The 27,577-nt window shown below is 30.5% G+C and overlaps 2 protein-coding genes across 2 annotated transcripts; both read left to right on the top strand.

Moving 5' to 3' along the window:
• The first annotated feature begins 5,410 nt into the window (after positions 1 to 5,410).
• On the top strand, positions 5,411 to 10,915 carry LOC100782681 (E3 ubiquitin-protein ligase PRT1). The gene is made up of 7 exons (XM_006586189.4): positions 5,411 to 5,619; positions 6,173 to 6,201; positions 6,287 to 6,466; positions 8,412 to 8,768; positions 8,878 to 9,081; positions 9,502 to 9,596; positions 10,261 to 10,915. Exons 1-7 carry the CDS (start codon positions 5,534 to 5,536, stop codon positions 10,573 to 10,575), a joined length of 1,266 nt encoding a protein of 421 aa, XP_006586252.1. The 5' UTR covers positions 5,411 to 5,533; the 3' UTR covers positions 10,576 to 10,915.
• A 13,360-nt stretch (positions 10,916 to 24,275) lies between these two features.
• LOC100782146 (cyclin-dependent kinase inhibitor 4) lies at positions 24,276 to 27,577 on the top strand. The gene is made up of 3 exons (XM_006586188.4): positions 24,276 to 24,857; positions 26,743 to 26,934; positions 27,077 to 27,577. Exons 1-3 carry the CDS (start codon positions 24,514 to 24,516, stop codon positions 27,144 to 27,146), a joined length of 606 nt encoding a protein of 201 aa, XP_006586251.1. The 5' UTR covers positions 24,276 to 24,513; the 3' UTR covers positions 27,147 to 27,577.

The following is a 27,577-nucleotide window of genomic DNA, read 5'->3' as shown; positions in this document are numbered from 1 at the left end:
GGGAGATCTAGTTGAATTAATTGAGTAAGGAGGATAAGTTGTTAAAAATTTCTTATTACTTATTTTTGAATAAAAAAACTGTTTGTAGTTCTATTAATTTTAGATTTTGATGATAATATACTGATTACCTATTTTAATGATTCAATTACTTTTTTTCTTTACGACTAACGTGAGAATCATTAAGCCACTTAATTCATGACCTATTCCCGAAACTTTTGACAGGTTGTAATTTAAGAAATTAGACTTTGATGTATTTTGAGAATAAATTTGAATTATACTTTAAATATTCTCAATCTAGTAATCTAGTTTAGTTTAATATCATATATTTTTAAAGAATATAAACAATTATCTATTGATAACATAACTTCTTAACTTAATAAATAATCTTTTATTTAAATTGATATTATATTTATATTATTTATTTTGGAATATATTTTATAAAATATATCTTAATTCTAGTTGTATATTATTTTATTGATAAAAATTAATTATTAGTTTATTAATTTTTGTTAGGGGAACAATTTGAGCCTACATGTCTTTTTCTTTATTCTCCTTTTAATTACGGAGTCAATTTTATAATTAATTGTATACTTATTTAATTATACAATTTAACTAATTATAATGTTAAGTTTAATATATTATTACCAACATGTTGGATTGATCCACTTTAATTAGGTTGAATTTAGAAAATTCACCTTGTCAAAACTTCAGGGTGAATAAGAAAATAAGTAAACTTGTTACTCTAACAACCCTACTTACCTCATTTAATATGTATTACATTTTATATATAAACATTTTTTCATCACTGCAAATTATGTTTTCTGGTAATTAGATTTTTTGAAAATCATGTTTTCAGCAAATGTTATAAATATGTTGACTACGTCTAAGATATTTCTTGGAATGAGAAAAATAATTAAAAAAAACTTATTATATAGACATCTTGGATTTCCACCTCCTATGAGAAAAGTTTAGCTTAAAACATAATTAAAAAATATTTTTTGAGAATATTTAGATTTTTGGGAAACTTAAAGGTCTAATATCCTAAAAAGTAAATAATATACACGTATACACAAAATTATGTCCTTTTCAGTAATATTCTAATAATCATTGCTCAATTATTGTAGCTTTATGGGAAAAGATAGTCACAATTTTACTTTCTCCGCGATGAGTCGTCGACCACTAAGAAGCTATGATAATGACAAAACTTGGGAAAATAATCGTGCATTGTGCAACCAAAATTTAAATGAATTTAATAGAGATATATTAATAATGTAAAAATTACATATTTACTTAAGATATAATTAAAAAATATTAACTTTTATAATTATTAATTTAAAAATTATATTTAAAACAATTTTAAATTAGTTGATAATATAATTTTTCTAATACGGTCAATGTATTAAAATCAAACACAAATTATATTATACAAATTAGTAAGGGACAATTATAGTTTTGATTTGAATTGAATAAAATAAAGTCAAATATTTTGCCTATATTTTATCCTAACAATTTCTATGATTATATAAATCTGTTAAATCCTACGTACCGGTAATATTTCCCCCTTATCAGACATCCCATTCAGAAAAATATATACCCCATAATAAAAATTGAAATACAAATCGTGATTTTAAATTTTTATAATTTATTTATATTTACACATACATAACAAAAAATGAGACAATTACTTTAAAAAAAATCTTACAAATTGATCCACATTGATAATTATATAAATATATATATATTTAAATCATACTAAAATAATATATAAAAATAAATATACGATAATGTTATAACAAAGTAAATAAAAATTATAATATAATAAAATTAAAATACTAATAAAAATGAATCAGTTTTAAAAATATTTCGAAAAATAACAATAAAATAATGATATAATCATGAAAAAGTAATCATTGAATACGCAAATCAATCCACATAAGTACTCTAGCCACTTAATATTCAAAAATAGAATTTAGTCACCTATAATAATTCTATTAGATTTAAGCATGATCATCTCCTCTAGGAAGTACTTGTAATCCCATCATAATACTAATAAAAATTAATATGCTAATAAAAATTAAATAAAATTAAATAGTTATAAGTGTTAACCTTTGAAACCTTGATCATAATAGAAAAATGATAAATAAATAGGAGATGGATTATTATATTTTCCCCAAAGAATCATGACTAATATTTTATTGGTATAAATCATAAGTATTTTTCATAGAAAACAATCTTACTTAAGTAGGATTATTATGGATGATAAAAATATTTATCCTATTTAATGCAATTAAATACATGATATTTGAACTTGAGACCTTTAATTAGTTCATAAAAACAAAATCATCAATATAAATTTATCTATTATACTCTATACAAATTAATGACAAGTGTTAACACCTATCAACACCTAAGCCATCCTCACAAAAACACACCTACCCACAAATTTGCATTAATAGATAAAATTCAAACTCAAATTTCAATCACAAAGGAAGGTAATTTCAGATCCAATGGATATGAGATAATAAAAGATGCATGTTGTAATGTTGTGTTTTTGTTATTGTTTGTACAAGTGATTTAATTAAATTATAAGAGAAATTAAATTTAATTTAAGTACTTGAATCAATTAAATAATAAATTTAGTGATTTGATTGTATGTGTGTATGTGGTTGGTGAGTTTTAGTGTTTTGGGCTTAAGAGAGTGAACTTTAGTTTATGGTTGAAGGGGTGGGTGTGCATAGTAAGGTTTAGGCGTGAAAAAAGAAATTGCAAGATTCATAAACTCTCATTCAACTCTAAAAAATCTGAAACAGAAACGCAAAAGCTCTCATTTTGCTCTCTTCTTTCTCTCCAAGAAAACACATTCCTTGAAGAGTTGAGAACTTGGTTTCCTTGCTTAAAGGAAGTCTTTTTTGCCTATATTTTTGTGTCCATTGGTTGTTCCTTTGTATGGTAAACACCTCTCTTCCCTCTTTTATATTCCATTTTTGTTTTTTTTCCACTAAGGCACCCATGTGGGTTTCATGGAAAAGGCTTAGTTTTTGGTTTGAATCTGACTTTGTGTCAGTTTTGGGTATGGATAATGTCCTTGTAGTTTGAATTGCTAGTAGAGTTGAAGAAAACTTCCTCCTTAGACCCAAAGTTTCCTCCTTTCTTCATTTTCTTCATCTCAAAGAAAGTTTTTTGGGTTTGATAGGTAAAAGAAGTTTTATCTTTTTCTATGCTTAGGTTGTTGTGAATTGGTTTCAAGGTTGTTGGAAAATGAATCATGTTGTTAAAAATGGAAATTTGAGCATTTGAGGTTTTGATTTTTAAAATTTGGCTTGCTATTTATTTGATGAATATTGATTAAAAGTTCATATTTGTGAAGTGTTTTGATGTTGTTTATGTATTTGGAATTGGTGGAAAAGAGTTTGAGTTTGTTTTGGGGTAATTTGGAAGTCATGAGAAACAATTTTGCAAAATTCACGTCCAATGATTATTTTCGTGTCCTGTGTCACATCCAACGACCATTTTTGCATTCAATGTCGTATCCAACGTCCAATGACTATTTTGAGTTTAGTAATAAGTTTTTAGTCCAATGATTAGTTTGGATGTTGATGTGATTAATGTTTGTTTTCCTTGCGTAAATTAACTATTTTGAGATTTTTATGAATTTATGATGATATGAAATGTGGTTTAAATGATGTCATTTTATTATTAGAGTTGACTTTACGTTAAGATCATGAGATTCACATTCATATAAGTTTTTGGTGAGTTGTTTGCGAGAATTCAATGTGTTGAAATGTCATGAGATTCACATTCATATGACTTTACGTTGAGATCATGAGACTCACATTTATATGAGATTCACATCATTGTATTATTTTTTTATCCGTTGGAATTGAACATGATACTAGGGGTTTATAATATTTACACATCATGTTCAACCAACTCAGCTAAATCCTCTTAATACATCATATTGTTTGAATATTTTTTTAAAAGAGACTTTTAAATAAGTTATCATAAAGATTAAATTAGACCTTAAAAATGAGCTTATATCATATAAATAGATTAAACTCTACTCTTATAAAGCATAATTTTCCTATTTCCATCATTGGTTCATGTCTTGAGTAGGAATTTAAAAAACCTTTGGATAAATTGTACCAATCTTTATTACATATTATTTATAACTCTTGGTGATTTATGATACCACACATGATGCTTTAGATTATATTTTTATAATTTTGTAAAGTTATTAGATATATGAACATCTTTATTATAACAAACATGTTATATATTTCAATGTTATTACATTTGGTTTTCATGTATTTCTTTCCAGATCATTATTCCTTGCAAACTGCATGCTTGAGATACTTTTAATTTCTTTGGTTGTTTTGGAGGTAATTAATTTTTGGTACCCTTTGCATGTTATTACTGGTACATTTGTTTGATTTAAATTTTAGATTTGAGACTTTCATTATGCGTATAAGTACAAGTACCAAAATAGTTAAATTTACTATCTAATTGCATTATCTACCTGTAATTCAACAAATTTAAAAATAATGTCTACAAAAATTATGATTTGTAGAAAACATAGAACACAACTAAATATTCGAAAGCTTAATCAATTTGTGTGTGCATTGCACGGACTCTCGTACTAGTTATTTAATCTTTAATAATTTATAATTTGTTTTATATAGATTTTTTTTTTCACATTCACCTATTAAACAATTGTTATATATTGAAATAGGTGGATCTAAAAATTTAATATAAATAAGGTTTTTAAGTAGACCAACTATCTAAATTAAACCTTTTAAAAAGTTAGAACCTAAAGTAAAAGCTTAGGAGAGATAATAAACTATACTTGAGCTTTGATTTTTTTTTTTTAAAGAAGTCAATTTAATTTAAGTTTTAATCATCCCTATTTTCATTCCTATATTAACAAACATTCCTTCTAACACATTTTTCTATTTTATATTCTTCTTAGAATTTTATTGTTGGAGTATATTCCTTGAGATTTTTAAAGATGTGAGTGTCTAGTTTTATTTATCTAGTCTTTTTCTATTTCTCATTATTCTGCTTTTTTTTGTTGGACCTCCCCACCTCCCCCCCAAATTTGGGCCTGAAATCCCCCTTTAATAATGATATTATCTAAAAAATTTTATTGATAGTAAAAACAGTGAAAGAATAAAAAAAAAGTAAAATAAAAAAACTTAGAAAACTGTTCATCATCCAATACATAAAGCTGGTTGTACAGTTTTTATATAGATGTAGATAACCCGTTCAAAATTCGGGTAGAATGACTAATAATTGATAATAAAAAAATTATTGACTAATTCGACATTTTTATTTATTTTTAAATATACTTAGTAATTAAATCTATATATTTTTTGGTGTTGTAATTAATTAAATATATATTGTACAACAAACAGCATCTTTTGTTCGTTCGTTCCTATCCTGACTCTCCTCTGTGGCACCACCGCTCTCTCTGCGTTGTTGGAGAACAATCAGAGGAAAAAGATTGGAGGGTGAACCGAAAAAAACAATTCAGAAAATGGAGAACAACGCATTCAGAGATCAAATCATGGAGGACAATGAACATGAAGAAATGCCTGATTCCTTTGTTTGCTGCGTTTGTCTGTTAGTCTCTTTCAATTGCATATATATTTGAATGTGAAATACCCTTTGCTATGTTATTCATCAAGCCTCAATTTTGTGCCTTAATTCTTGTTCATATTTCAAAAGGGTAACCGGCGATGCCTTAATTTTTTTATTTTGGAAGAAAATTATTCTGGAATTAAGCCAAGTTGATTGGAACAATTTCAAGGTTTTTTTTTTCTTCTCGATCTGAAGTTGGTATAGATGCATTTTACATCTGAAATTGCAATTGAATTCCAAATTCTTTGAACGTGATGTAAATGCAGAGAAAATGAATAAATCGGAGCAACGATTCCTCAAAATTTTTTTAAAAATAATTTATTTGAAAAATGAAAAATTAAAATTTGACTCTAAAACCCAAAAATCTTGCCTCTTGATGGATTATAGGTTGCACATTCACGAGCATTGAATTTTTTAATCTATTGTTTAAAGTTAAAAGGATTGGCTATTGTGTTATTTTAAGTTAGTATATGAGCTGCCATATTTTATTTTTCAAATTGTATGTACTGATTTTGACTTTATTTTCATTATGCAGGGATCTATTATACAAGCCCATTGTGCTATGTAAGGCACCATTATTTTCTAGAAATATATATGAATATGTTATTAGTGTGATTAATTCTCAGTCCTTTTTTCTCTCTATTTGCAGCTTGTGGTCACATGTGCTGTTTCTGGTGTGTCTATAATTCAATGAGTTGTCTGCGGGAGTCTCAATGTCCAGTATGTAGGAATCAATACTATCACTTCCCAACAGTTTGCCAATTGCTTCACTTTTTGCTTCTCAAGATCTATACCGCTGCTTACAAGAGAAGGGAAAGCCAAACTCTTGGTATGCCTCTTTCTCTAATGACTTATGCGTGAGCATATTGAATATACATCTGCAATGTTTCTTATACAGTCTCAATGATTTATTTTGCAATGCATTGAATACAATGGTGTTCCTAAATTCATTGAATATTAATGGTGATTCGTTCAAGCTGTGTGCTCAATGCATTGCAACATGATTGAGTATGATTGGAAACTTCTGTCAGGTCCATTCTTTTTTTCCCAAGTGACACGAGCTCAATTCAGGATCCCTTGTTTCATTTTACATATCCCAATGCTAAGATGAATGGATGGATGGATGATTATGAGAAAAAATGTTGGGGTAGCATCTATTAAGGAGAAGATTATGGAAACTCACTTAAGGTCGTTTTGTTATGTACTTATGTGAGAAGAAGATCAATATATGTACTAGTGAGAAAAGTGGATCAAAGGGAAGACCGCTCAATTATAAAAGGTAGAGGAAGACCTAACAAAAGATTAAGAGAAACCATTAGTAAAGACCTTGCTCTAAATACTGAAATTTTTTCTTTTAGTAGATCCCAATGGTGCCATGTCATCAATGAATTAGTCCATGTAACCAACCTCACTTTGTGACATAAGGTTTGGGTTTTTTTGTGCATGTCAGATGTGAGATTCAATTAGGCTAGGTACCACACCTCCATGCAAAGCTTTTATTGCTATGTCCTTGAATTCACATATGACCAGACCACCAAATGGATTGGATACCAAATTATTTCTGATTGGATCTGTATCTATACAGAAGATGCATTACTTCTAATTGGTCACTTGAGTTTGTTGTATGACTATTGTTGCACAGTTCTGAGACTCTTAGATGCGTACAACTTGGAACCTTGCAAGAAAATATGTCAGAAGTAAAAAGTTGTTAACTATATCCATTGAGTTAGTGAAATTATACTTTCAATCTGAAGCTTAATAAGCCATAAAGGTAGCCACAAACCCTTAACTCTGTTTATAATATTATTATACCTTCCTCCTCTAGGTGGTGGTTTCTTTTCATGTGATAGAGGGTTTTCTTCTTATCAACACCCAGGGGACATAGTAAAATAATTTGTTATCAAGAAAAAAATGTTCCCTAGCTGTCTAAAGTAGCTGCTTTCTCCTTTCTTCTTATCATGTCAGTATAAGTTTTCTTCTTCTCTTGTGAATTGTGACCCACAAGTTGACTTTAACTTCTGAGAGAAGTTTGATCCATTTTACCTCATTTTCTATAGGGTACTTCTTGATAATTTTATCCAAATTAGGCTTTTCATGGATAAACTTGTGCTGCTCTTTTTGAATTTTATATTCTCATGCTATATGGATATCCAAAAATTTATCAAATGGTTTTGTTTTCTCTTTTTTTATTGTATTCTGATGCTTTGTATTCCTTTTATACTTCTTGAGAATGCAGTTTTCTCCTTCCTTCTTTAATGCCACTTTGTTGGAATGAAATTTTAGTATTGAAGGAAATTTTTGAGAATGGGAGAGATTAGAAAGTTTTGGAGGAAGAGGCTATTTGTATAAATGATCACTTCTTGATTTTTGGCTTGATTTGACTTCATACAAACTCTAATACATCTCCCCTATTTATACTAATGGCTCTTCCTAAACCAATGGTTAGGATTTTGCCAACACACTCTTAATCTAATGGCTACAAATGATTCTCTAGAACTTTCTTCATAAATACAAAGTTATTTACACATTCTAGAATATTCTATAAGCTACTCTAGAATTATCTTCTACAATAGATTTCTCTAGAACATTCTTCTAGAATTTTAGCTTAACATGTCTTCTAGAATCTTCTAGAACTCAGGCTTTTTGCTAAGGCCCAAAATCAAGTTTAAATTTCAACCACTTTCTGGTAAATTTGTATTTATCATAGAAGTAATCCTTTTGTCTACTTTGTTGGGCCAATTTTGACAATTATTCTTATTCACATCTTGTTTCAGAGGAAGAAAAGAAATCAGGATTCTACTCCCCTCAATTTGATCCTGATACATGTGAATCACAAGCTAAGTTTGGTCATTCTGGTATCCCTAGTTCATCCTCTATTTTGAATTTGACGTCCAACTCATGCAATGTGGGAACTTCTGAATGTCTGGAGCAATCAGGGTCAACTGCCAATGAAGGAGATGAAGGCACCATCTTTTCGAACCGAGAGCCTGATATTATTGGAACTCCTGCTAAAGGAAAAAAATTGCCTCAGGAAGAGCTTTCTCTACAACAGAAATTATCAGTTGCAGATGTGACATGTACAATGTGCAAGCAACTGCTCTTTCATCCTGTAGTTCTTAATTGTGGTCATGGTACTCAATGCATTTAAGTTTTCTTTCAATTATAACTGATTGGTATTGTTAATAATAGAACGCTGAAATGGTATACTGATTTTGTTATACTTTTCCTCATTCCCTACAGTGTACTGTCAAATTTGTGTCATCAACATAGATGACGAGATGCTCAGATGTAAAGTTTGTCAAAGTCCACATCCTAGAGGATTACCAAAAGTGTGTTTGGAGTTGGATCACTTTTTGGAGGAACAATTTCCTGAAGAATATGGACAGCGGAGAGATGCCATTGAACTACAGCAAATCAAAGTCAAACCTGACACCCCTTCTTCTTGTATGTACATTTGCCTACATCTTTTTGACATGACTGATATCTTGGAGCTTATAACTTGGGTGAAAATATTGTAATATGTGTGTATATTTTCACCTGTCCCTTAAGAATGTTAGAATATTCTATATGGTTTGGCCTGTTCAAGTATTGAGAGTTAAAGCATAACCCCTATTTATGCTAAATATTTGATTCCTAATTTTAGTTAACTAAGGAAACAAAGTATGGAATATAATATGGATTATGGAAATCACTCCTATGATATCATGTACATTACTCTAAAATACAATAGAAAGATATTATATGACATTTCTACATATTTCCAAAGTGGTTGATTTATCCTTGTACAATTTGGTGTTTCTTTGATTATTATTGTATTTTTTTTTTGTGTGTTCTTCTTGTTACTATGTATTTGTTTTCTTTCAGGTTCATTGGATGGTGGTAAGAAACCAGAAAATACAGATTGGTGGTCTGATCCTGACTCAAAAGTTCACATTGGAGTTGGTTGCGATTTTTGCGGGGTAAAAGCTGTAGTCCATCAAGCATCTTTTTGTTTTCCATTTCCTTTTTTTATCATTACTCTTTTTATATTCTTTTTTTTGTTTGTATAGTAGGACACACTCAATCAAATTTCTCTATTTCATTGACCTAGATAGATGGCAGTCATTTTATGTGGCTGCTTGTCTTTTGTTAACTAATAGGTATTATTCACATGTGATTGACACTTAAGGTCTCACATGTTCGCAAAGGGAGTTACAAATTCCCTGTTCTAGCTACAAACCTATAATTGTAACTTGCTTATTTGCAGCACACTGCCAACTTACAATACTTAATGCATTTTCATATGGTCCGAGATGATCTCCTACACTAAATTAATGATGCTTTCACAGTTATTTGTCATAACTAATTTCATTATTTTTTCAAGTGGATCTATTCATGGTTTCACCTAGCAATTGCATTTTGCTGAAAGCCTCTATTGTTCAAAAGTGATAATTAATACGATCTTTCCATGGTAAAAAGGCAAGAGAATGATACTGCTGTCTTTATTTGAGATGCTTGGCTGAAAAAATTTATTTACTTCTCTTTTTCTTAATTTAAAACTTCTCTTGAAGTTGCAGCATCTGCTACTGTTATTCTTCTATTTCTCTGCAGTGTGCTAATGTGTGACTTCTCTTCTCTGTACAGATGTTTCCAATAATTGGAGATAGATATAGATGCATTGACTGTAAGGAGAAGATGGGCTTTGATCTTTGTGGTGATTGCTACGCAAGCCGCTCCAAGCTTCCTGGTCGATTTAATCAACAACACACCTCAGAGCACAAGTTCAAGCTTGTACAACCCAACATTATTCATAACATAATGTTGAGGCTGGCCACAGCACAGTTAGGGGAAGGTTCGATTGACCTGGAGTCTATAGGAAACATAGAAGTTACTTCAGACGGCGCTGCATTGTTTGGTGATGGAGAAGATAACCACAATGATTCTGAAGCCGCCAATTGAAAAATTGAGCTCAACAAAAGTCCATTGTCTAAAAATTGGTGTTTTGGTGGGGGGTTTAAGTGGATAACTCCTAATAGTAAGAGGAGCAAATAATGCAATGCTTCAAGGAAGTTTGCTAGTCAATTGGTTGAGGAATTCTCAATTCTACATGGTCTCTGTGATTTTCTAATGCATGCCAACTTGATAGTGTTTTTATGTCTCAACTGAATTTGTCTCCAGCTTGTGGCTATTTTATGTTATTGCATTCGGGAATGTATATATTCTAGGAGTTTGTCTGAGATCTATGATGATGTGTTTGTTACAATAATATTAATAATAATTGGTACATCATTGTGAATAATATATACCCCGGAGCAGCTTGTGTAATCATCTATTATCTATAATTATATAAAATCTGTACACAAACTAGCCACAAGTATTTTATATTAACTTTTTCACACTACACTTTTTCTGTCTCCATTCTACATTTTTTTTAAAAATTTTAGGGTTTTTTTATTTACACTTTTTTAAAAAAAAAAAATTGATGAATTTTATTTTTAACAAATTAATTTAATTCATTTTATCCTTTATTTTTAAGAAACTTGTTAACTTTTCATTTGTCATTTGACCGTTAATTAATGGAGAACTAATGTGACATGTTATCATGATAGTATTTTTTTACCTTTAATTTTTTGACATTTTATTTTCAACTTGGAGAGCTGATGTGACACGTTGTTATGATAGTATTTTTTTTACCCCTAATTTTTTGTTAAATTCTATTTTCAACCTTTATATTTTTTTTGGCAAATTTTACATTCGTCAAATTAATCATGCAATTTTTTATTCGCTGTGATAGTAGTGGTGACTTCTATATTACCAATGATTGGGAGTATTGTGGCTCGTGGACAATCTGTCAAAGCGTCACTTGGTGCATGGGGTTATTTGGAGTTCACTGTTTGGTATTATGATCAGCTGAATGTTGGGGTAGTGCTCAGAGATAATACAGGAATGTTTATATGTAGTTATATATAGTGCAAAGCTGAATGGCTGTTCAGTTCTTGAAGCAGCACCATGGGGTATCTTTTATGGAATTTTCTTCCTGCATCTAGCAAATTTTTCTCATGCATTCAGTGGGGTGAGAGAAAAAAAATCAAAAGTACCCTTAAAGCTGATAAGGATGATCAATCCGTAATTAGCTTAAAAACCTTATCAAAACACTGAATTTTAAAATTTTCCATAGAAATTTATATTCTATAAAATTGTTATCCTATATTTAAATTACCAGGGAGTAGCTCGTGCAAAACACGGGCTGAAAGAGAGAAAACAAATTGTCCAGTGGACAAAGCAAAAAAAAAAAATGGTGGATTCATACTGTACAGAATGCTGATACATGTAAGTGTAAAATAATGGTGTCAGGATAAATTCTACATTATAAGAAAAAATCAAATAACACTAAGAGTTATTCTTTTATTTATCGTTTATTTTCTTAAACTTTAATGATTAAAATTAATTATTTATTATAATTATTAGATTTAGAAAAATGACCGTGAGTATGAAGAGTTATTTCTCCTCTCAATTTTATAATACCATTGATACTACTATCGTAACTAATTAAATCCAAAATTATATCCTGTTGTAGTACCATTCTCCTGCAAGATCCGAGCACCCGCTTAATCTTTCATTCAATGCAGAGACAGAAGATAAGTCATGATTGAAGTGTAAGTACAAGGTTACTGTGGCCTTGTTCAGTTGGGAGTCATCTGAGCCACAAAATTAATTAAGCTAGCAAACTTAGAAAATGAACAAGAAAGTCAACTTATATTAATTGGTTCTGGTTGTCAGCAACTGAGGTGTAGTATTATATATATTACTATGGTTCATATACGGATGCATGGCTTCACGTAAGTTGGCTAGTTAATAAGTTCAAAAGGAAATTTTCAGCCATTACCAAATCTAATGGCAGATGCTAGCTAGTTAGACCAACTCCAACTATCAAAGGTAATAAAGATATTTGGTAGAGTGAAATTAAAGAGGGAGATAAAGGAAGAGAATGAGAATGTTGATTGTTTGGTAGAGTGAAATTATAAGAAAATATTCATAAAATTTGGTGGAACTTACAGGAAAAAAAATTCTATCCAAGTGAGCAAGGAATTACACAGAAGTACGTATAAAACCTGCACTAACCATTATCCAGCCCATGATAATGATTAAAGCAGGCAGTAAGTTCCCATGATAATCAATTAAAGCAGACAGTAAGTATAAAACCTGCACTAAAACATGATAATAGTTTTACAATTTCTTAAAACAATTATTAGTATCCGCTTTCTTTTTCTAAGCTGATAGATATGTAAATTATTACCACGGCACACTAACTCACAAATTTGGTTCTCATTTTCAAAACAAAACATTTATTTCTAAAATAAAATAAAAATAGTTTTTAACTTAATTTTAAAATATTTAATTTGTATACTTTTTTAAAAACATAAAAAATTATATATTTAATTTTTAATTTAAAAAAAAATCCACTCTCATTACATTTGAGAATGACTCTTTTTGATTTGGAGCATAAAGAAATCAATATAATTTTTTTTTATTAAGAGCATCATTTGAGAATGACTCTTTTTGATTTGGAGCATAAAGAAATCAATGTAATTTTTTATTAGGAGCACCACAATGGTGACTCTTTTTTGGGATGGACTAATTAAGCTCCACTTTCTTTGGTATTTTTTCATGAAAAACATACATGAAATAATAAATCCTATTTTTTTTTACTAAGATTTTGAATAGCTGTCTCAAATTCAAGTTTCTTATGTTTCTTCTCTTTTTTTTTAGAAAGATGATAAAAAAATTGCCAATATTGAGACAATTCTATTCTAACCAAATATTATGGACGGGAAAGACAATGGTGACTCTTTTTTTTATATATAGACTGAGGCAATTTTATTCTAACTGATCATGAATATTACTACATACTAGTGATAATATGGACGGGAAGACAATGGTAGCTCTAGTTACTTCACTGCCAACCACCGTTTGTGTTATATATCATCACCTGTTTCCACGCCACCCTTTTTGCCTATGATTCTGCTTCCATGACATCTACAGTGAGGGAGTAAGATGGATGAATTGTGGTGTGGGACATGCAAGGCATTGCATGTTGAGAAGAGAAGGGACTTGGGAAAAGAAAATCATCATTGCCGGATCAGTTGGAAGCAGAGAAAGAGAGGAATTTAATCTCCTTAATTAGTTTGATTGCTTACTTTTGGAAGCTGGCCCGCATACTTGGAGGTGAAGATATGCGTTTGCCTGTATGGAGGAATAAAAGTAAAAGCACCCAAGTGAAGCTATAATATGTAGTAAAAAAGAAAACCGTGATATTGTTTGTTTTTCACTATTGGTTTATAGGATACGCTTCTTTTTTTTTTTTTAAGATCACGGATGTCTTTTAACTTGTTAGATTATAAATTATTTTGCTCGTACTATGTGACTTTGATTTGGTCTAAGAGAATTTTGTATACTATAAAAATTAAATATGATTTTTTCACTAAATAAGTTATTCTCATTCATGTGAATATCTTATAACACTGCATCAATCATCTGGCTTTATAGCATCCGACTCCTTATACTTGTATTATAATCTTTATATAGATTTACAAATTAATAAACAAATAAAAGTAGCATAAGGAAAATAGAGTTAAATATGAATTTAATCTATATAAATTTGTGTTTTTTTAATTTTTGTTCCTATAATTTTTTTAGTAGTTATAAATTTGATTCTTTATTAGTTTTTATCTTTGTAAGATTTTTTTTATTTTTAATTTTTTAAAATTTGATTTTTCTTAATTTTGGTCCGAACTAAAGGAACTAGAAAATGAAAAATTGAAATAGAAGAGGAAATAAAATACAATATTTTTTGTTTAAACTTTTACCCTATTTGTTTCAAGAGAAAATGACACGAAAAAAAAGAAAAGAAAATGTGAATAACAAAACATTTTCTTTTGTTTACTTAAGATAAAATAGAAAGTTGGAGAAAAGCCAACTTATAAGAATAAAAATTTAAATTTCATTTATTTTATTTTATTTTTAATTCAAATTTTAAATTTTTTCTCTCTTTTAGTTTTCTTTCTTCCAATCAAAGGAAACATAATTAATATTTCATCTAAGAACATAGATTAACAAGATTTTATTTGAAAAAAAAGAAAGATTAGCAAGACTTAAAAAATATATATTGAGGGCTTGAGACTTAAAAAATATATTGTTGAGTGTTTTGGTTAATGTGCGCTAGTCCCGAGGGCAGAGATATTGAAGAGATGTGCGAATTAGGTCATTGCTGAATGCTGAGTACACCTGAATCCAATCTCACTCACACCATGCTTTCAACTTTTCTTTCTGTTTTCACGAAAATCCATGTGTTGGCCCTCGCGCGCGCACCAAAACCACATCGATGCTCTTTTCGCGCCATTCCTCTTTTTCTTCGGATTCCATCTTTCTTTCTCTATCTGCACCCTACGTTAGTTTATTGGTTGGATCTATGTATAGCGAGTTAGTGCCAGATTACGTTCACTACTTTCGATACCTTTTAAATAATTTTTATCCAAGATTAAAACAATATAATAAAATTTCTCATGTTTCATATAAATATAAATAAATTATTCTATTTATTAAATATAATATATTTATTGAATTTAATATATATATATATATATATATATATATATATATATATATTATATGAATCTATTTATTTGCAAATTTTATTATTAAATATATAGAATGATAAAAAATTTCATATAATGTATACAAACTGACATATATATATATATATATACAGTTTATCTCACAATTTCTATTTTTAATTATTTTAAATTAATTATACTTTATTAATATTTAAAATATTAAGAAAATATTAATTAGCTAACTAATGCACATGCAAATGTGCTTTAGGGCAAGTGAATCGCACAAATAATTAATATATAAGGATTGAGTCTTTAATAGTTTGCAATTACAAACGTCAGAAGACTATGCTATTTGGACAATATGAAATCAAGAATTTGGAGTCCTTCGCTTTGTTTAGTTACATTAGCTTTTTTTAGAGGCTCTGGTTACATGCGTACGTAGGAGGACCAAACGTACAGAACCATAACTAAACTGAAAGCCACCTACGTTGTTGATGGCTTCTAGAGTCATAGTTTGGGTGAACTTTATCTTATCGATTAGAACGTCCACCTCCTCTTAATTAAGCTTTAATCATTCGGGATAATTAATTCTTCATCAACTTCTATCTTGTCTTTCCTCTAGAGACCTTTGTTAAGGTTCTGGAAGTTCAAGTCTGCAAAAGGTTTTCTACTGCATGGAACTTCAATGGTTGTCAAGAATTCCGCAATGTCACCTTTGCTTTGTGTTACCTGTTGATATTAATTATATTGTTCAATCTTCTATGAAAGAAAACTAATGGTTTCTTGCTAGCTAGCTTCTTGTTTTCTTTGGCCATATATCTTGTGCTATCTCATTTGGCCTTTAGCTTTTCTATTATAACTTAGCCTTTTATTTTTTCAGTCTACTACAAAAGCGACATTTAAAGATGGTTCTAATGTATATTTAAAGACGGTTGTGAAATCGTCAATCATCTTTGAATCCAACGACGTTGAAAGTGTTGACTAACGACAACGATTATGTAAAAAATCATCTTAAAAAATGTATTTTTCTTAGACGGTTTTTTACTAAGAATCGTCTTAGAAGACATTTGTAACCTTATCTAAATTAACATAACTCTATAATTGTAAAATTACTTAAACATTTGGTATTTCATTTTTTACTTTTAGATAATATCTTGTTCATTGAATGCGAATTGCTTTCATTCTCTCTAGTTCCAATCGTCTTGGATCAGTAAAATACTACATGATATAATAAAACATAAGTTAATAAATATAAATAATAACAATTATAACAAAACAAATTAGTTTTGAAGTAAATAATTATCGTTTCCTAATTATCTTTGAAACTTCTTAAGACTATCCTTGACATCCAATGCATTACGTAGTACCCGAACTCAATACTTCCTTTTTCTCTTATTACACTACATTGAATATCATATTTAGATATTCAAAGTTAATAAAAAATTAGTGTAGAGAGTAATAAAATTTAATTTTTAAGGCATCAAACATTATTTAAATGATTTACTTTAACTACAATCCATCTAACAGTAGCCTTAAATTTACTTCCTTGACTATCGTTGAATCCCTTCAAAGCACTGAGAGAAACATGCATGCATATTGTACAATTAAAATATTGATGTCAAATACTAATGATAAAGTAAATGTATTACAAAATACAACTGACCTATTAATAATTCATTTTAAGTAGTTGTCGAGCCTATTATGCAAGAAACAAAACCAGATGACAACATTGTCTTTAGGATATATAACGACCATTTGTCAATGTGCACTGAATTGGAGAATATTAAGTTATTATAGTACATACATTATTTAAATTGATTTGTTCAATTTTACTTACTCATTCAAGTAGGCTCTTAGGTAGACATCTCTTTGTGAATCCTGCATTCATTTCTTAATATAATCTTTTGATTCAAATTGTGATTGTCTAGATCTCTGTATGGATTGTGGCTCGAGGAATCCATACATAGAGGCATTTCCCGCTCGCATACTTGCCTCAGTCATATTCCTATTGTTGTTAAAATAAAGTAAATTATGTATGAATTTAAAATAATCAGTTAGCTAATATACAATAATGTTAAGTGAGTTACAAAATCTATAATTGTATAATAGAGATGCTGAGACATTTTTCACTATGTGCTACTTCAGAAAGATCTTCATGCTTTGTGTACAAGGGGAATTTATCATTATACACCCCAAACACGGTAGTATCCCACAACACCTGCAAGGGGAAAAGCTGCAGGATGGTCAACATCATCAAGTATAGGGGATCAACATTAGGATTCAAACTATCTACAGGTTTCGCTAGTCTCTTAGCTCTCTGTTTATCTTACACAATTAATAAACATAAGTAAATGACAGTCAACATTTTATTTGTAACAAATCCTTTTTAAATAATAACAAAATGAAAATACCTATTTTGGAAAAGACTGTACAAGATGTGTCGGCCAAGCAATGAAGGTGTTAAGTGTTTGCCTTAATAACTGAACCTCTTGAGTGGGTACAGGAATGTGAGTATCAACATCTCAAACTTCCTCAACACTGACCTTCACTTGATCATTGCCCAAAGGGACATTGTGAACAGTGGTCGACCCCTCAAAAACTCTTCCAAGGGCAACTAGGTAGGGTGGATTGTCATTGACATACAACCCACATTTCTCTGAGTCACCCGTGTCTGGGTCTTACCCCGAGGGATCGATACAACTTCCCTTTGTGCTGACATGAGGAGTAGAAGGACTAGCCTCAAGCTCAGGAGGAAGAGTGAGTCCTTGTGATTGCATCTGACTAAAGGACAACATTAATTGTCGAGTCACTTTTTCAATGATTGACTCCTCCAACTGGTCCTTATTTTTTGTGTTAGTTACTCTACGTCTTCGGGAGCCATGGATGTAGACGTGCAAGAGCTCCTTGAAGTCGGTCCAAAGTATTGTTTGATCGTGACATCAGCTCCAACAACACGGACACGACTAGGGTGCTCTGGTCGCCCAATGATAACAGTCAATACATCCTAACGTCCATGGACGACAAAGATTTCCTATGAGTCTTGCTCTTCCAGGGAATCCTACAATCAACAGATGAAACAAATTTGGTTTACAACCTATTATTATGATAGCAAATGACCACTGACATAAAAAAAATCACTTACATCCATCTGCAATTTCCTTTGTTGCCTCAAACGTCATTTGACAAGATTTTTTCGTGCGAGCCATCTTCCACTTCACGTGTCATCTAACGGGCGATGGAGGATCAATAATTGTGTTAGTGCTCCCGGATTGGGCTGCTTCCTCCAATCGTTTCTTTTTATTGTCCTCTATCAACTTTTCTTCTAAAAATCATAACCTCCACGAAACAACACGTGAGGGGCAATGTTTTGTTTCTGGATGGCCTGTGCCTTCTTTTGAACATCCTATAACAATTACACATTAGGCTAAGTTAATATGCTTGACAATAATGCGTAAATATGAAGTTCAAAAAAGAATAAAAATCAACTAACCTCCGATGAAGGGTCTTTATGGCTCTAACAAAACTGGTTTCACTTCTCTTTGATTATGTCGTACTTTTCACATATTTTGTCATCCTTTCCCTCCTTTTCATCTGTCAAAGCTCATTTGGAGGTCAAATCTGACTTGAATTGCCTCTATCATTCTTATACGGTTTAAAGTATTTTTTTTCTTCGTCCTCAAATCATATGCTTCAAGAATATCAAATTTAGCTTGCGATACAATAAATAGTTATTCAATTGCAATTTACAATTTTTAGTACAACCAATTACAACAACATTCAACATTTAATTGAAATACGTGAATATTCTTCTAGATCAAATCCTTCGAGCTATAGGGACTTGTTTCCAATTATCAATTATAACATCCACCTTGTCTCGAGCGACGATCCCTAAATACGTTCTTAATTTCTTTCTGTGGGGACCATCGACTTTCCCAGTGACAGGATCCACATGAATCACTGGTTTCTTCGCCCCAACTAGTTTGTTAGCCAATGATCTTAGCCGTGTTGTTTTTCTTGTCTTGTTCGATGTAGATGACGAAGGTGTTGCTAACTCAGAAGGAGGAGGATGGGAGCTGGGTGTGGATGGTGTAGCCATGTGCCTGTTAAAAACAACATTAATTAAACTTAGCTCAAAACTATATTAATTAAGTTATGCAATCGAAATTAAAAAAGCAAGTAAACATAAAATAAATTATATTATAAAGTAATAGTCATTAATCATATAAGACAACTTATAAAAACATTCATAACAAAAAAAGACCATGAAAGACATTCATACCACACAAGCATACACTATATAAATCATAAAAAAATATACAAAAATCAAAATGGCATGTGATCAATTGCATCCCAAAGAGGACACACAAGCCAACAACAATACTAAAGGACATTAAAAACCAACATCTATGCCAATTAAAATGCAACTCATATCACAGGGAAAAAGTGTAACATGTTTTCAGCAACACATATAAGTACCTATGTTGCATAACTTGCACAATGTATTAATATGTAGAACTTAGGGCTTAGATAATCTACACTTAGGTTGTGTTTTAACATGACTAGAGGTAAGGTATATCATTCATAGAACCAAGGTTAAACTCACTTAATTTGCACACAAATACAGTCAAAACCCAAACTCGAAAGATAGTAAGATACACATATTAGCAAGAGTGACAAAGTCTCCTAATTCAAAAGCAATGCGCACATTAACAAGAATTTTTTGGTTAGCAATGCACTATAAATTTAGATAATAGAAGGAACCAACCCTAGCTTCTCGGTTACCATCACCATCAAAACCAAGCATTTATAGAAGACTAAACTTTTGTGACTGAGAACAAGAGCGAGAGCAAGTAGAGTTGTGAGTGAGAGCAAGAACGAGATCTTGAGAGTAAGAGATAACAGGCCGTCGCGCTGCCGTGAAGAGAGCCTGAGAGTGATAACGAGAGCGCGAAAGTGAGAGATGACATGTGTCACCACGCTATCACAGAGAGTGCATAAAAGTGAGAGTGAGAGTGAGAACGAGAGCACAAGAGTGAGAGATTAGGGTGAGAGATGGTTCAGAGTGAACCCAAGAAAAGGAGAAGACAAATTTAATTTAAGAAATACAATGTCGATTTTTTTAAAAAATCAAAGTTAACTTAATTTTGTTAACATTAATTTTTTCAAAAATCAACTTTAACAATTTTGTGTTATTTACAAATATGTTACCACATTTTTGTTAGGATCGGTTTTTGAAAAAACCAATATGAACGTAACGATATTATATTTATTCTTTCTAGTAGTGCAAGTCAGATTTTGTTGGTAGAATTGTAGTCTTATTTGCCGTATTGTCTGAGTTTGGTATCTGGTTTAAAGGGTACAAGCTTTGATAGATTTTATAGTAAATCAGAATGACTTGTGAAACATCTTGGCCTATGAATCATCCAACATGACAGGGAACAAAATCAGAGTAATATCCTCGAGTACAAGACTGGGATGATTAGAGTAGTATTCCCTCATATTTGACTTTCCCATTTCCAACAACTTTTTACATATTTAATTTGCACTTTAAAATGTTATGGAAATGTAATGACACATATTCTAATACAAATTTAATAAATAAAAATAAAATGAATATACAAATAAGAGTTCTAAGTTATGGACAAAATTATTTTAACCTCAAACATAAATTTACAATAAATTCCCATGCATGCTCTTAGTTAAGTACGAGGCTTCCATCACTAGCTTGACAATGGCAAAGGAATTGCACATTCGGAGAGACAAGCGAGCTAGCTAAAGAACCTCTCGTGACATTTGAGTAGGGGAGGAAACATTATGTCCAAATTAAACTCTCTGGCGTAAAAGATAAACATATCCATTGGGAATTGAACTCTTGAGTTGAGTTGTTGACATTTTCTCCAAATTCGCAATCGCTAAGTTACTAAAATAACAAATCTGTCATTTGAAAATTTCAAATTTTCAACCCTCAAAACCATTACCTTTCTTGAAGCATATATGTACAGTCTATTGCTTAAATGGATTATTTAATTTACTATAATACTAAAGTTACTAAAATAAATGTTTAATTTATTTTTATTGGTCTTATTATTAACCCCAAATATTGATAGTTAATATTATATTATTTACTTAAATATAATTTTAGTTCATATAATTTAACATTTTTCATTTATAATCCTTGTAATTTAAATTTTATTTTTCTAATTTGTGCAACGCCACATTAGCAGAGCCACATCATCGTAAGGTCAGAGAGACTAAAAAAGAAAAAGATATAGAGAAAAAATAAAAAATTACAAGGATGAAAATGAAAAAAAATACATGTGATTAGAAGAAAAAAATGATATATTTGTAGGTACAAACAAGCCTTAAATATAATTATAAATTTAAATTAAATTTGTTATAAAATAAAAATCTTTAATAACCCAAACTATAATACTTTTATTAAAATCACTCAAGGAAATATTTGGTTTAAGGAGGTGAATGTGAGCTGAAAGTTAATTGAGTAGATTTGAGGTGAAAGGAATTGATTTTGTATGTTTGGTGGAGGTTAATTACAGGTGAAATATTTGAAAAATATGTGAGTCCCATGGGTAGTAACTTTCATTCCAAATTAAGAAGAAATGAGATAAAAATAGAAAGAGAAGAAGACGTACATATGATAATAACGAAAAGAGATGAGAGTGACAAAAGAGACAGGAGAGAGTTGCATGATTCTCTCTCACACTTTCAACACTAGCATAATTGATTATGCAAAAATATGCATGGTTGGTTATCCCTCCTTGTTTTTTTTTCCCTATCAAATTACTTTAATTTAAAACTTTCATCCTTTTTACGTTTTATTTCTGCCTAACCACTCTACTTTAAACTCTATTGCATCTCTTTTCATTCTTACACTTTCATTCTTTTTCACCCCTCCCTTCCAAACACACCTTCAGGTCATTAATCAACAATGCATAAAAATGAAATTAAAAATACCTTTCTACTATTATCCCACAAGAAACCTCTAAAAGAATAAAAAAAAACTTCAAATAAAAAAGGTGTGATTGAACAAGTTGGCCTATCAAGCCTACTGGGATTTATATTTTAAAATCTGAAACTTGGACTTTTTACTTAATAAATCTTTCTAAAAAGTTTAAATTTGACCTTTTTAATAAGTAAGCAGGTCAGGACAGGCCTTATGAAATTACGCTAGTTAATTTGTAAGCCTATGATAAATGGTGATAAAAGAAATGGAAGGAAAAAAAGTGAGTGTGTAAGAGTGTTGAATGAGAAAAAAAAACACTATTAAGATATGATTAATAATTTATTTCTTTTTTATTTTGAAAAAGATTGTGTAGGAATTATTAATGATACTCATGTTTTTGCATTGTTTTAGCATGCATTTCCAAAGACCAGCCGATTCCATGTCGTATGAGAAAAAATGAAATTACTATTAATGTGATGTATTGCTGCTTTTTTATATAAATTTTATATTTTCTTATGATTGGTAGGGAAGGATCAAACAAATGATTCAAGAATTTTTTTTTTAGAAATTATTTAAAATGTAGAGAATCATTTTCCTATTATAAAAGGTAAATATTATATATCTAGTGATTTTGGATACACCAATATATATTGGTGCATATAAATATAATTTTTTATTTATAAAAATTAATTATGACATTAAAGAAGTTATAATACTCGTATATTTTATTTAATTAACTGAGTTAAACTCTTTTGATTCTATAAGATGAATTTGAAGTAAAATTTAATGTAAAAAATTATATTAAGATAATTTTTACGATCTAAATTAAGATCATTAATTTGAAATATGTTGAAAATAAATATATTTGTGAAGTACACAGATAAGATATATGTGACGAATTAACAAGATACAAGAATGTATATAAAAAAAGTTGTCAAAAACTAGAACTAGCACGGGCTTCACTAAAGAAAAAAGAGCTTCAGAAAATAATTATTAAAAGTTGAAAAAGGCAATACTTATTGAACTTATAAAAAGAATGGGATACACTTTTTGTTTGTAACTGAAGGAAAAGAGAGTTCAAAAGTGTGACCCAAAATACAAATTTTAAGGTCGAATAAAGCACTCTGGTAAAATGCATTCAAAATTAACCAACTTTCGATACCCAAAAATAAGGCCAACTTTACATATCTTTTTTTTATTTAACATAATACGTTATATGCATGGACTTTTATTTTTTATTTTATTTTTACATAGACGTTCTATACATAAACTATTATATTTACATTCAATCAATTTGCATGTAATGATTTTTTTCCTATACTTAGGAATCAAAGTTAAATATAAAATTTTAAATATTTCACACACTATATTCAATTAAGTGACTTAAACCCTTTATAGACCCCTTTATAATTTTCAGATATGATCATATATGAAGTGAGAATAATTTTTTTTTTGAAAAATAGGTTATGTAACAATATAAGTAGTTTTAGATAGTCATTCAATACATTTTATCATTAAACTTATTATAAGAACATTAAATTCATAATTTTTATATTTAATTATTTTTTTTAATAATTATAAGAATCTAAAGATCGCTGAAAAAAAAAACTAAAGATCGCTGTAAAAAAAACTCAAGATCAAATAAAACTACATGTTTTAAATAAATCAAATCACTTTATGTTATTTAATTCACTCATTTAATTAACCATTTACTTATAATTAGCAAATATATACAGTATTCTATATACATGAAATAAAAATGGCTCAAATATCAGAAAATAGAGTGAAAATACTAATTTCGAGTGTATATAATGAAGTTTTAGGACAAAACCATTAAAAATATTTAATATTAAGATTTTCAGTATCCTTAAAAAAGAAGTACAATTTTTAAATTTAAGAACTTTTAGAAAGCATAAAAAAAAGTATTAAAATAGCCAAAATCGTAAGTTACAAAAAAAAATTCTTTTATTAATGAAAGATACATCATCATCATGTTCGTATTTATTTTCAAAATCTTAACGGAAAAAAAATGCCTCCTTTAAATACTTACTGAAGTCTCGAAATGCAAAAAAATATTATTACAGTAAAATTAAAAATAAACACACGAGGCAAAGACAGAAAAAGAAAGAGAAAGAGTGACACAATAGTACTGCAGCTGTACTGTACTGGCTAAAACCCCAATCCAAGAACCCTAATAAAACTCCTTCCCTTTCCTTTCCTTTCCATTCCCCACGCCTAAATTCTCACTCCCTCTAAAAACCCCTCTTTCCTTTCCCTCTCTTTTTCTAATTTCTTTCTTTTCGATTCCTGCAAAACCCTTACATGGGCAAGTACATGAAGAAGTCCAAAATCGCCGGCGACGTCGCCGCCGTGATCATGGAGGCTCCGCCGCCGCACTCCCACCTCGGCGTCCGCACCCGCGCCAAGACCCTCGCTCTCCAGAACAACACCACCTCCCCGGACCCCTCCGCCTACCTCCAGCTCCGCAGCCGCCGCCTCCTCAAGCTCCCCCCTACCCCGCCGGAAAATCCCCGCCGCTCCTCCGCCGAAACCGCCGCCAATTTCCGCCTCGCCAACGCCCAAAAGCTTGCATCTTTCGAAGACGACAACAACACCGAATGCTCTTTCGGCGAGAATTTCTTAGACGCCGAGCCCAGAGAAGAAAGGTATATAATATATTATATACATAATTCCCTTTCTTCAATTTCTCTGCTCTTAGTTATTTTTTATTTGTATTTTTTCATGTGTTTTTATTCCTTTCACCCTTCGTCTGTGTTTCTCTTATTTTTATTATTTTTTTGTTTAAATTAACCATTTTATGGGGTTATTTGCCGATTATTTAGGGCTTTACGGTAAGCCCTGTTTGTTCTCGCTTCATGCATATGTATGGACTGATTTTTTTTTTTGGGTTTAATATATTTTTAATTTCTGTAAACAGGGCAATTTTTATTTAGTCCCTATCAACTAAATTCTCTTTCTTTTCTCTTTTTATGAAATGGTTCATAATAAAAATCACATAATGACATATTTTCAAGGAGGAGGGGCTAAAGGTTAATATTGAATAGAATTTTAGTCAACTTTTTGTTGTTGCATTCCAGTGTTGCAATGATTTTGAGAATTTCCATAAGTTTGTTTTATTTTTTTATGTTATTTTCTTTTCATTTGAATTGTTTATTTTAGTTTCTGAATTTCTTCTGTTTATGCGTTTTTACTTTCTTGTGATTGTTTGTGTTTTGCTAAAATTGTTACATTTTTCAGTGGAGTGAGAGTCATGTGAGGTTGTGGAAGGGAAAGGGTTTTATTATCATGACTCTCTCTTGAAAGTCACCGCTCTTTTGATTCTCATGCTTTTTCTATTGTTGGTGTCATTACTAACCGTTGTTGTTAAACCTCGTGAGGTCTTAGTCCCTTAACTTTTTGGTTATTATGTGTTTTAACTTTCATGTGATTTGTTTTGATTTCCCACTCTGTCAAATCTGTGTACTGTGATAAAGCTCTGTTGGTACAAAGGGTTGCTCAGATTTGTGACTTGTGTGTGACTTGTGATAGGTTCCGCACCTTGCATGCCCTCAGGATAGTTATTTACTGCAACTTGTATTTTTCTGTGGTATTAATCTTTGCATGTCAGACATAATTTATAAATTTCTATTAGAAAATCCTATTTTCTGTAGTTATCATTTTATATAAATGGGTTATAACCAATAACGTAGAGAGTTGATGATTTTTCAAGTAAATAGAACCAACTAAATGTTAAACAAGTTTTGTAACTTGGTTCAAAAAAAGGAAGAACATCTCCAAGTCCAAATTGAGTGAATTGATGTGCATTAATTGTCCTTCTGCAGATCCAGTTGTTGACAAATTTTGTGATTGGACAATTTTCGTACAGATATAATTCGAGGCCCTTTGTTATTTTTAGTCCATTTCTCTCAATTTTTTTATGAACTTAAAATTTTTGTAATTAGAAATGTTTCTGTCTTGAATCCAAAATGCATTTACCCTTGATTGTCCTTGTTTACTTTTGATCTGCAAGAAGCCTGCATGACCTTGAAGCTTAGCACTCCTCCGTAAATGGTCAAGTTGAAAAAAATGGATTTTAGTAATAGGAGCAGCCATAAGTCTTATGACTCATGTTAGCAATGAGGTGTCATGTACATGGGGCCTAGTTTTCAGATTGATGTTTTTTTGGATTCCTATTTGGGTTTGCGGTGAAGTGAGAAAGATTTGGCCGTCTCTTTATTTGTATTTTTTTAGTGCATGAGCCCACTGAGTCAGAACTTGTCCCATTAAATGGCAGTTACTTTTTTATAGTAGCAAAATTTGTCTCTAGTTCTACTACACTGAGTTGTAGTTGGAGATTGTGGGAGGAAAAAATGATCTGTTTCTTCTCTCACTTATTTTGCTGTCAGCGGTTAGCATGCAACTTCTGATGTAGAAACTTTTCATAACAAGTCAGCATTATTTGTATTTATATATAACTGCTATTTTTATTTTTTATAATTTTTATAAGCTTATATATATGTTCATTAAAATTTTATTGTGTTTTAATAACAGGAGCACCAGGGAAGGCACCCCTTGTAGTTTAATAAGGGACTCAAATGCCATTCATACCCCTGGTTCAACCACAAGGCCAAGGACTCGCCAAATAATCCATGAACACGTACAAAGAAATATTCCAACGGCTTATGAGATGGAGGAGTTCTTTGCTTATGCTGAGAAGCAGCAACAGACAATATTTATGGACAAGTATGTACTCTTTTATAGTCTTATATTCCACAAGTCCCTTTTCTTTTGTTTTAAACATTAGGGGTATTTTTATTTGGATTTCTTCCTAATTAATAATGTAATTATGTAATGTGCTTATGTATAAATTGTCTGTGTTTTGCAGGTACAATTTCGACATTGTCAATGACGTACCTCTGCCTGGACGGTACGAGTGGGTCCCAGTACTCCACTAGGAGTGTCATATGGTGGTGATTATATATATGGATTGCAAGAACCATTCGACGTGTATTTTAATTTTAACAACTAGAAGAAGCTTTCACTAACCATTTAGATTGCTTGAGGCTGTTGTTTAACAAGCTACAAGGGAAAGGATCTGTTTAGAAATTTCCAATATCTGATTAGTAGTTTAGTAGTGTCTTTCTGATTTGTAGGGTGTAGGGGGGGTATATGGTATATCTAGTTTTTAGGTCATCTTTATTGTAATTTCATTACCTTCTGTTTATATAATTCAGTGGGGATTAGACATGATGTTTATGTAGAGAGTAGTACTCATCCATCTAAGGTCCTCATGCTGGAAATTTGGCTTGGGGACCATCTTAGTGTTTTATGCCCCCACAGGACCACAAGGAATACCTTTAATGTTAGGGAAGGGATTCAAACATAA

The sequence above is a fragment of the Glycine max genome, chromosome 8 (assembly GCF_000004515.6).
Source record: "Glycine max cultivar Williams 82 chromosome 8, Glycine_max_v4.0, whole genome shotgun sequence".
Taxonomy (NCBI): domain Eukaryota; kingdom Viridiplantae; phylum Streptophyta; class Magnoliopsida; order Fabales; family Fabaceae; genus Glycine; species Glycine max.
The sequence above is the reverse complement of the archived record's forward strand: the minus strand, read 5'-3'. Positions and strand labels throughout refer to the sequence as shown.

Coding starts and splice junctions, on each gene's coding strand:
- LOC100782681 (XM_006586189.4), top strand. CDS start 5,534: ATGGAGAACAACGCATTCAGAGATCAAATCATGGAGGACAATGAACAT. Junction 6,202..6,286: donor ATACAAGCCCATTGTGCTAT/GTAAGGCACCAT, acceptor CTCTATTTGCAG/CTTGTGGTCACATGTGCTGT. Junction 6,467..8,411: donor AAGGGAAAGCCAAACTCTTG/GTATGCCTCTTT, acceptor ATCTTGTTTCAG/AGGAAGAAAAGAAATCAGGA.
- LOC100782146 (XM_006586188.4), top strand. CDS start 24,514: ATGGGCAAGTACATGAAGAAGTCCAAAATCGCCGGCGACGTCGCCGCC. Junction 24,858..26,742: donor GCCGAGCCCAGAGAAGAAAG/GTATATAATATA, acceptor TTTTAATAACAG/GAGCACCAGGGAAGGCACCC. Junction 26,935..27,076: donor CAGACAATATTTATGGACAA/GTATGTACTCTT, acceptor TGTGTTTTGCAG/GTACAATTTCGACATTGTCA.